The sequence below is a fragment of the Plasmodium cynomolgi genome, chromosome 13 (assembly GCF_000321355.1).
Source record: "Plasmodium cynomolgi strain B DNA, chromosome 13, whole genome shotgun sequence".
Lineage (NCBI taxonomy): Eukaryota > Apicomplexa > Aconoidasida > Haemosporida > Plasmodiidae > Plasmodium > Plasmodium cynomolgi.
In genome coordinates, this window is record NC_020406.1 from 1,411,120 (window position 1) to 1,422,638 (window position 11,519).

Here is an 11,519-nt window from a genome sequence, read left to right on the forward strand (position 1 = left end):
TTTGAGAATTTTTTCCTTTACAAAAAGGTGGACTTCTTCCTCCATATTTTTAACAGAAATAAATTTAATAAAAAAAAAAAAAAATTTGCACATACATACATTTGTCAGGGGGGGGGTTGTATAAACTATGCTGCGTTTTAAGTCCATTTACAAATTTTCTTGTTCTACGTTCTGCTCGTTCCAGCCACGGCAGTGTCGTTCTTGTTGCTCAGTGGTGCACGGGCAAGGGGGGAGGGGATGTACCTATATATATGTATACACCCTAGTACCTACACGCATTCATGCGCAGGACTTTTTTTTTTTTTTTGCCCCTTAAAATGGGTGTGCACCCAACGCATTGACGATGTGCATGCACGTCCACCCAGGGTGCACATTTTCAAGTGTATAGATACCGCTCTTGCAGCGCAACGATAGTTTTCACAAAAGAATTCATTTATGCCCTAGACGGGCACACAGGAAAAGAAGCGAACAGTGAATAAATATGTTTGTTAATTTTTCCTTTTCTACTTTTGGTTTTTTTTTTTAATGCACAACGTTGTGGTGATAGGAATGTGCAGCATTTTTACGCCTTTTTTTTTTTTTTTTTTTTTAACCATAGTGTCCTCGCCACAACTGGAAAAAAAAAAAAAAAAAGTGTGCCTTTTTCGCGCTTGCGTAAATATGCACACAAGGAAAAAAAAAAAAAAAACGCATGCCTGTGCGTGTATTATACATACATGCCTATACACATTCACACGCTGCTTCACCGTACTGCGTGAGAAGAAAATGAAAGGACTCACACATGCTGAGGCAGCACATGGCGGCAGTAGGAAGTGTTGCATCCCAGCGTCCCCGGTGGCTAAGCAGAACGTTCAGACAGTGCATCACCAGGGTAAAGCGTAAATCCGGCTAGGAATGAATAACGTGAGGGTGTGTGGTAAGTGGGAACGTGGAGCAGCGCACGAAGTGGTAGAAATAAGCTGAAAAAAAGGAGGCACAACAGAAAGAACAAAGAAGAACGAAGAAGAACAAAAAAAAACAAGGAAGAACAAGGAAGAAACAAAAAAAAAAAAAAAAAAATGCAATATTAAAAAGTTAAAGTGTAACCACTTAAACAAATTAAAAAACAACATAAATAAAAAACACCAATAAAAACACATAAACGTAAACACAAATCTACACTGACGAAACATACTCACATGAAAAAATTGTTTAGTCACTACTTAAGCTTTTTTTTGTTCTGTCTTTTTAACCTATTTCGCAAGTACATGCCGTATGCACCTACGATTACTTCAACTGAGTGACAACTGAACAAAACTGCCACGTGGAAGTTCTAATTTAGCAGCTCAGCGGAAGAGTGATATACACTTACAAAAATGTTGTAAAAGAATTCAAAAAATGTTGTAAAAAAATTCAAAAAACATTGACAAAGAATCCAAAAAATATTCTAAAACCATTGTAAAAAAAAAAAAAACTTCATTGCCAATTTTATTTTCCCACTTACCATAACAACGTCAACATTGTACCCCCCCACACACGTACCCAAGCAGCCACTCTACGTTGAGCTAAAAAAACTCCTACAGAAGTTACTACCGTAGGGGCGAAACAAACAAGCCAAACATTTTCTTCACACTACGCTACACCACACTGCAATGCACTAAGAAATTGCCTGGAAAAAAAAAAAAAAACTGCTTAAACGGGGGAAACTTATGTCCCACTTGTGAACGCCTGATTGAGCAGCAACTCTTCCTTTGACGTTCTTTGCACAACCATCGGGGAAAACTCGATTGTTCATTCGAAAGGGAGTTACATAACCAGAGGTGATAAACACCCCCACTGTGACAAGCCAAGCTTAGATATTTGATATCCAAGTCACAGCGGAATACTGGAACAGGGAGGGGATAGCACTCCAAAAATAAAAGCTACTTGATAAATCTAAAGGTTGTAATTCACTAATGCCTTTTTCATTTTTCCCCCTCCCTTCCGTTCCCTTCCCGTCTTTCTACCCCCTTTCTTTTCCGTTCCCCTTTACGAAAAGAAAGAATACTGGTCTACAAAATAGCATACTCAAATTGGAGATGAAGAACAAAATCGTAGATCAGTTGATTAGCGGCAAAAACCGCTCTCCACTTTGCACACCTGCGAGGAACGAATGTAATGAGAAGAATTACCTGAGGGAAGAAGACCTATTCCTTTATAGCAAGCCTAAGGACTTGATCTACTATTCGGTTAAGCCCAAACCATTAAATGGTAGCCCCTCATCAAGCGAGCTGAGTATGAACCGAACGGAGTTGAAAAAGAAAAGTGATAACTTGGTCGTTACTCACATTTTGCAAAATGAGGAAAATGACGTGATCTGCGATAGTGGAATATCACCAGAGGTAGGAGGTATAGACAGGAAAAATGACACCAGTGATGAGAAGAACATCACGGGGATGGGAAGAGAGCCTGTCTTCGGAAGGAAGGACTCGTTAGAGATCAGATTCCGTCAAGGGTATATCCCCCCTAGGAACAACCATTACGAAGGTGCAAATCATCCCCACTTGGGCTGCAAAATGGATGGTACGTCACCTGACAGGGAGAAACGAATGGCACTGCCAACGCAATACGAAATGGGGGATCCACTACAGCCTTTGCACCAAAGCAGGGAGGAAAAAATCCAAAATGAAGGAACCAGCATCCTCTCGTCCAGACTTATAAAAACAGAATGGACTGCAAATCATGTAGGGGGTAGGAAAAACAACCATCAGAAAAAAATAACCCATGATGATGATATCAGCGAGATTTCTGAAGGAAGAAACGACTTTGTTAAGATAACGAAAGAGGTGTACGGAAGTAATAATTGCTCCATCTATCAGAGCGATGCACCGGATAGGAACCACATGAATGAAATGGAAAGAAAAAAAAATGGCACCCAAGGCAGCAGCGGAAGTAGCACCACAAGACACAGAAAACATTTGACAGATTTACCACATTTTGGAACCATATATGATGAAGAGCAGGAGGATGAAGATGCAGCCGACTTCAATACTGCCAGTGTGATGGGATCAAACGACCAGAAGAAGAGCACGCAGCTACGAAGCCCTGTTAATGAAGGCGCACTGAAAAGGGAAAAAGACTCGACAAATCAGGATGATTCCCAAAGTGAAATGCACAAATTTAACAACACTGAACAGAGTCTAAGTGACCTAATTAGAGCGTTCCAGTTGAAGAGAGCCCAAAACTTGGGTGTTCCATCGGGTAACTTACCCGGTGTAGACAACCCCGAGGATAATTACGCAGAGAATCGTAGCATTGCTACAAAAAAGGAGATGGCCACCCGTTTAGACAACTGCACTAATGCGAATAAAGTAAAGGTGTCTGAAAAATGGGTCAAGCGTTATGAAGCACCACCTCAGGGGAACGAACAAAAGGTAGAAGAGCTCGGGGAGGTGAGAAAAGGAGCCACCTTAAAAATGAGCCACAATAGACAGATGCTGAACCCATCCAAATGGGTTCTAAAGAACCCATTTAACAAACCGAAAAGGAGCAAGTCAGACGATAAGACGTTTCTCCTATGCAATAACAGCGGTTTGACTGATTCGATGCAAACATATGGGTACGCTCATCAGGGTGAAAACAAATTGGGACATACAGAAAATAGCGGAGAAAACCAAATGGATTACTACCTACCTAGGGAAACAAATATAATCGAATTTGATGAAGAGGGAGGAAATAATTATCATCTATTGAACCATCAAAACGGTGAAAGTACCAATGGCTCCTACTCTGTGCAGGAAGGAAGACCATACGAAAAGGTGCAGTTCATCCCGGCAAACTACATCCTTATAAATAGGGAAGAATATCATCCAGGTGTAGAAATTATGAAAAATGAGCAAATGATTAACAGTCAGGAAAACCTTACTTATCCTCTAATGTCTGAGTTTATGCAGCCATTTGTGGGGAGCAAAGGAGGGCTAGAAAATGACGACTCCAATTATGGCTCCTTTGTAGAGAGGAAAAGCTGCACCGATGAAAACTTCGTTCACCAGAAGGATAAGCTAAGTAGAAGTATCAACTATATTAGGCAAATTAAGAAGGCAAATGAGCAAGCAAGGTACGCGATTTCGATGGAAGAAAAGGTGAAGAAGACAAGACAAGGGGAGGAGCGCGCCAGGGGGGAAGAGGATGCATATTTTGTGTCCCCTCGTTTTGGCTCACTCAGCCAGGAAGAGGTGGAAGCGGTGGAAGAAGCGGGAGAAGCGAGCGAAGTGAGCCACGTGAGAGAAGCACCAACTTGGGGTGAGAAAAAAAATAAAAGAGTGAACCCCCTGATATTCTCCAAGCGCCATTTACGGGAAGGGTTACTAAATAACACAAGAAAGCAAGTCAACTCGAAAAATGGAAAGAATGGCTACACAAACTGGGCGCCGAAAAACGGGCGTGGCGCGCTACCTCAAAAACTGAGCAAACAGGTGGAAACGCCGCCCAAGGATAGATCAGTCGAGTTGGTGCAAAACGTAGACCTAGGCGAAGTGCACCTGAATGGTGAGAAGATAGACACCCCCAATCGTGTCAATCGTGTCAATCGTCCCAATCGTCCTAATCGTCCCAATGGTCCTAATCATCCTAATAGTCCCAATCGTCCTAATCGTCCTAATAGTCCCAACATTTCGAACATTTCCAACCTCTCCGATTCGCTAAAACTGATTGAGCTAAAGCGAAAGGGGGAAATCTGCAAAAGTGGAGCAAACGGCCGGGCGAGCGCCAAAAAGGAAGACTCCCCCATGAAGCGCGACCAGGTAAAGCACGACCAGGTAAAGGGCGACCATGTAAGGGACGAAAAATACACAAAAAAACAGACAAACACAACATTACGTAGGTGCCCCAAAATAGGAAGCAAAAAAAATGACACAAACAAAGCACTTAAAATCAAATCCCCTTTCATTTCTAAGCACAGTAATACTCCTATGTATGCAACACCAATACGTAACGAACCACTTAAGTCGATCAAAATGGTCAAGGAGGAACGACAACACAGGCAACACAACGGAAGTCAACAATTCGGAAACCTGAACAGAACAGGCAAAATTATCTGTGAAAGGAAGAAAATGAAGAGCAAAGATAAGTCCATCTTTTTCCAAAAGGGAGAGTCTAAAAAGGACACATGTCAGGATACTCCAGTAGAAGCAACCGAAAAGGACGAAAAAAATAAAATTTACAATATCCCTTCTTGTCATAGCTCCAGTTCCTATGATCACCGTCCTATTCACTCTCTGAACAATTCTAATCTGAGTTGTGACTCGCAGGAGACGCAACACGTCAGTACCTTGGCCCATATGCGCAAACAGAATTTGGCCAAAATGAAGGAAATGATCTCCCGTGAAAGGGAAGCTGTGAGGAGAAGCTCCATCGTTCCGTACCCCAAAAATGGTGCACGAGGTGGGAAAGATTCCAAATGGGAGGTCAAGGGGGCAGGAAAAAGGGAAGGCAAAGGGGAAGCCAAATGGGAAGGCAAAGGGGAAGCCAAATGGGAAGGCAAAAGGGAAGGCAAAGGGGAAACCTCAAAGGAAGTGATCCCCAAAAGAAACGTATTGTGCAGGACGAAAAACGTAGCACCCATTGAGACCTCCATCTGTGGCAGGTACGAGATAGGGAAGGGTACGAAAGGAATAATGGGAGGCAGCAAAGCGCACAACTCTGTGGGCACTCAAATGGTGGAAGCCCACAAAGCGGACGATTACAACATTAGTGCCCGAAAACCAATTTTAGCAAAAAAGAACAAAAGGGAAAAATATCCTCTCGATATAGAAGCCTCGTACAAGTGCAAGAGCATCTACATAAAAATCAACGTAGACACAAATAATGAAGAGCTACTGAGACATACACAACAGAAGCTGCCCAAAAGAAGCCTGGAGTTTAAATTATTCACGACCAAGTTTGTCGATGGCTTCATTAAATCGACTGAATCCAAAAATTATAAATCATCGAGTATTATTTTGCAAAATGCAGAGACTGATGTTTTTTACAACATCACTATTCATGTGTATAGCAGTGTCGTGTCTAGCTTATGGCTATATGGATCCGCTTCGTTTTATCTGACCAAATATAACGTTGAACGGTTTAAGCTGAAAACGCCTTCCTCTGTCACGTTTAACAAAGACGGGGATGTCAGAAATGGGGTGTTTAGTGTGGAAAGAAGTGCACAGAAAGGGGTGTCATCCGGCGCATTGGCTAGGGAAAAGAAAGGCGAGTTCAAAAGTGCCTCGAAAAATACGCCTGAGAAGGGCAAACATGGCGAACCCCTTTTTTTTACAAACTCCGAGGGACAAAACACACAGGATTATCTGCTAGATGAGGAGGTGAAAGGCGTGAAAGGCGTGAGAGACATCCCCCTCGATGACCATCCTTCCAGCTCCTTCGATGATGATGATATTTCTTCCGACGAAAGCCACGTCAGAATGGAAAATGTAAATATCGGCATCAATTTAAGAGGTTCCCCCAATTTGGCACATCAATATAGCACTGGTCAGAGTAACCATAATGGTGATGACCAAGGGATTCCTCAAAGGGATGACCCGAACCAAAGAAACGACTCTACGCGCAATGAAGGTGGCGTCAGTAGCTCTACCTATGACGAACTGGTCCTAAATTTCCACGAGATTAACAAAAGTAAAATAAAGAATGATTTTCAAAATGTTCGGTACGGTAAGGAGGACACTCGCACATCTGAAGTAGCGGCGAAGGATACATCTAACGCTGAGGAAGAAAATAATCTTCAACATTATCACAGAGGATCATCACATGAACAAAAAGACCAAAGTGAGCAACCCAGTGGAAGTGAACCCTCCCCAGTGGAGGAACCCAACGCGAGGAGTTACATAACCGCAACTGTTAAAGAGGAGGATCACCGTTTAGAAAAATCTCTCCACTCTGATAACTACTTAGATGAAAACAGCGAGGGGAATTTAAAATATACCAAATTCTTGATAGAAAAGGGGACACATAGTATAATGCCAGATTCGACTAAACTGCTTTCAAATTCTTCACTAGTTAAAGAAGACACAAATTGTTGTTCTTTTATACTTTCGAGCACCCGCTCCTTTAAGGATGCCCACGAGAGTGGCAGCGGAAGTGTAGAATCTCAAAAGGGGAAACGACCACCTACTGGGGGTCCACCCCTCAAGAGAGACAAAAACAATTTCAAAACAAATTTGTTCAGAAGCTGTGAGTCTGGAGTCACGACAAATATTTTGACTAAAGATAAAAAATGCTCTAACGTGGAGGAACGTCTTCCCATGTTGGATGCACAAAAAGAAAAGCTAGCACAGATAGGTCGCGTACTAAGTGAGAACTGGACAGAAGATAAAAATGAAAATTGTATGATGACCACTGTCCATGAGGTGGAAGGAATTCCTAATGAGAATAATCCACATACGATTAAGAGGAACCACTTGGGGGGATTAACCCGTCCAATTTTCCCTCCAAACGGAAAAGAGACAAAGGGAGACAATTCGAGAAGGCATCTTCATAACAGCTTTGTACAGATCCCTTCCATGGAAAAATGGAAAAAAGAAAATAGTCTGAGGAATGATTCGCATCTATCAAGTGGAGACCCACAGCTAGCTGAGAAAGAACCCAATTCTACATCAAACCTTGTCTTCTCAAAGGGTATATTTGTCTACAAAAATGAAAATGCAGATGCAGAAGGGTTGGAGGCAACACAGGAAAGAGATGAACAAAATGAGGTGAACCTATTGAGCGAAATTAAAAATGCCAAGAAGAGCAGTTGTGAGGACATCCCCCATTCGAGTGACCTCTCCATATCTGGCGAGGCTCAGGTAAAAGCAAAGGAATGCGCAAGTGGATCGGACGAACGTGAACCCGTTTCCGGGGACACCCCTTCGCATGATAAGGGAGAAGAACTCTCCAAAGGCAATTTTCTAGCTGACAAAGCTCCCACTTTTAAGGACGAGGTTGCCAAATGGAGTCAGTCGAACAGGTCCGATGCTAAGCACACGGCCGACTCGAACTGCAACAGATGGATCCTGCACAAAAATGGAAATGTAGCCAATAAAGCGAGTGCTCCTAATGGACTGAGCACGCAGAATAGCATCCCGAATGGCAAATCGGTTCACAAATTCGGCCCATGGATGAACAAAGGTTGTTACCCCCCACAGGGTAAGTACACTCTGCCAGGGGCGTCTCCTTACAAAACACACCAGGGTAGAAGCGTCGCCATGTGCAATCCGATGTGCAATCCGATGTGCAACCCGAGGTGCAATCCGATGTGCAATCCGATGTACAATCCGATGTGTAGTGCCATGCCAGACAAGTTAACAAAACTGCAGAGCAAAAACATACCATTGCAGTTACGTACACGTGCAGAGGAGGGGAAAATGAAGTACGCACAGCACCCCTATTTTAACAAAACCAACGGGATGGTTAACTTACCCAACGGAGCTTACTTACTTCAGGGGAACAATACAGTGGGGCATAACTTAGGTAGGGATTTTGCAAATAAGTTCGCGCAAATTGGGGAGGAACGTTCGCCAGGCGGTTTGCCAGGCGCTTTGCGAAGTGGTGTGCGAAGCGGTGGACGAAGCGGTGTTCCAAATGGCCTTTCGAGCGGCCTTCCAAATGGCCTTCCAAATGGCCTTCCAAGTGGCCTTCCAAATGGCCTTCCAAGTGGCCTTCCGAGCGGCCTTCCGAGCAGCATTACCAACGGGGTGGAAAAAAAAATGCACAACGCAGAGGACCTACTGTACAAGAGCAACAACTATGAAAATGTCCGACACGCGCACGAGTCTGTGGACGTCCCGCCTCTTTACAACACCGGTAAGTCTGTCATCAGTAAAGATCGGTATGTGGACCTTCCCCATTTCGCTCTTAGACAGAACTACAGTGGAGCGAACTGTCCAAGTGCACCCTCACAAATGGCTACCAACCAAAATGCCGAAACGTATGCAAAAGGATCTGCACCCAAAATTCCCCCCTGTGAAGAGAGCATCACGAAAGATACGCCGCATGATGGTATAAACCTACCTCTTAGAAAAAGCAACCCTGAGGAGGACGGGTTACCAATTGTGGGGGCACTTCCCCACAACGGGGAATCCCCAATGGGCGCAAATAATTACCCCCCAAGTGGAGACAATGATCCCCATAAGGACCTTAACCAGGCGGGAGATAACAGCTCTTACAAGAAAGAACCCACTCCGACGTTTCAGACGTATCTCAATGGGGAAATAACGGACTGTCTCCAAGGGGGGGTCCTCCTACCTGGGCAGGGCGGACCCAGCAGCGGCCAGCAAAACATCAACCCGGTCAGCAGCGGCCAGCAGAATATCAACCCGGTCAGAAGCGGCCAGCAAAATATAAACCCACTTAGCATCGGCCAGCAGAATATCAACCCGATTAGCATCGGCCAGCAGAATATCAACCCGCTGAGCAGCAGCCTCCCCAATGGAGCCCACACTCCAACAAACAAACTCGCTGCCAGCATGCAGGGCAACGCCGATAGGCAGTTACGCCAAAACTGCTCACCAAACAACGGACCCTCACTATACAACCCCATTGTGGGAGCCAATATGCCCAGAGTAAACAATAACATTAAAATGTTCGCCTTTAACGAGGAAGGCATAACAGCTCATCTTGAAAACCAAAAAAGGAATAAAAACCAGGGGAAGAAGAACCCCCTTTACCCTTACATGCAACAAAATATGCACACCTATGGTACACGAATGCCCAACAATTATTATCCTTTCAAAAATGGATACTATCTACCAAGTTGTAGTCCCCCGGATGATGTACAAATGAAAGCAGCATGCGTAAATCAGCATGCAATGAACAATAATCAAACTATTTTAAAAAAAGGAAGCGAACATTATTTCGGAAGGGCTGTGCCAAAACCTGTTGCGTGTACCTATGCACCATTCGGGGATCATCCATATTCTCCACAAAATGGTAGCTTAGAAAAAGAGCACCTCAAAAAATGTAGGCTTCTATATACACAAGGAATGCCAAATGTAGCGAGGGAAAATCCGTTTCCCGTTTTTAAAACAAACCAAGAGAAGTTAAGTGGTCCTTACAGCGGCACTGCCAGTGGCAACTTCAACCCTGTTGAACTTGCGGCACACCATGTTGATCAAAATGTGGAAAGGAAAGTCGGTGTATATGCCCCATGCGGTGACGCCCGTCGGGTGGTGGTTCCTGGTAGAACGGGGCAGTTCCCCTCCCCCTATGTTCATTGGCCACAATGTGCACCCCATAATGCGCTTAGCATGTTTCCCCCGAACGCGAACCCCAATAGTCCCTCAATAAATATGCACAGAGAGAAGGAGAACCCGAGTGGCATTTCTCCCCCCGATGGACGTAGCTCCCCCTGCAGTGGTTATCGCCCCCAAGGAGCGAGTCTGATCAGACAGAATCCCTCAAGGGAAGAACAGAAAGTGCAAACTGGATATCCGCTCAGAAGTTTAGCCAAGCAGCCGAACCAACACGGGTCCAAACTAGCAAGCTCTCTTGCGTCGCCCAACAAGGTAAAGGGGAACACACACCGAGCAGTGACTTTCCTCGACGAGCCTTTGATAATAAAAAATGACGCCCATCAAAATGGTGCACATCCAAATAGCCCATTTCAAGATGGTGCACATCCAAATAGCCCATTTCAAGATGGTGCACATCCAAATAGCCCATTTCAAGATGGCGCGCATCCAAATAAATCCCCTCTCGAGACTGCCTCCCACATGACTGGTAAGCACAACCTAACCAGTGATGAAAAACTCAGTTCGAGTGCCAAATCAAACATTCCCCATCAGCCAAACAAGTGCATAGAATGGGAGAAATCTGAGGAAGCGCGCAAATTCGATCTAAAGTATAACGAAATCAATTTTAAAAGCATCCAGTGTGTAGAACAAACAAATGGACAGTTCGCGGATCACATATATAACATGGCCAAAGGTTGCAGCACAGCATGTTCTGCAAGGGAATATACCTACACAGATAATATGTGTGTGAAGCGAGAAAATTCATTGGGAAAAAACAGAAAATTTTCTCCCTTTTTTGGATTACGTAATAGTGGCAATTATTCAAATACAGAGGATCACGCAGAGTGCACACAAAAGAAAAATCCAACAACAAAATCGTTTCAGTTGAGTATTCAGCTGGGAGAACGCGAGTGGGGGAAAATTAAATTCACTTGTGATGATATCCTTGATGATAAGATTAACAAATTTATTGAAAGTAATAACTTAAAGAAAATTTTTTTATCTCCCTTACGGGAAAAATTGAAGTACATGTTGCAAAATGATGTGCCCAAGTGGAGCATGAGCATTACTGAGATATTATGAGGGTACCTCTGCTCGAGTGCAATTCTGTCGCGAATATCAGAGTATGCATGTTTGTAGCGTGGTAAGTGTAGTTACATACGCGTATGAGCACCCGTTCCTCTCGCTCTCCCCTCCCTAGGTGGACATTTTTTTCCTTCCCACTTTTTTTTGAAGTATCTCGAAAATGTTTTGAATATTCGCATCCGTTATAAGTCAGAATATTTTTTATGGCTT

General features: G+C 43.8%; 1 protein-coding gene across 1 annotated transcript; it reads left to right on the plus strand.

Annotated features, from left to right (window-relative positions):
• Positions 1–2,057: 2,057 nt before the first annotated feature.
• On the plus strand, positions 2,058–11,306 carry PCYB_134010 (hypothetical protein; the record flags this gene model as incomplete). The annotated part of the gene is made up of 3 exons (XM_004224426.1): positions 2,058–8,139; positions 8,189–10,496; positions 10,776–11,306. 2 exons carry the CDS (start codon positions 2,058–2,060, stop codon positions 8,296–8,298), a joined length of 6,192 nt encoding a protein of 2,063 aa, XP_004224474.1. The 3' UTR covers positions 8,299–10,496; positions 10,776–11,306.
• Positions 11,307–11,519: the final 213 nt, after the last annotated feature.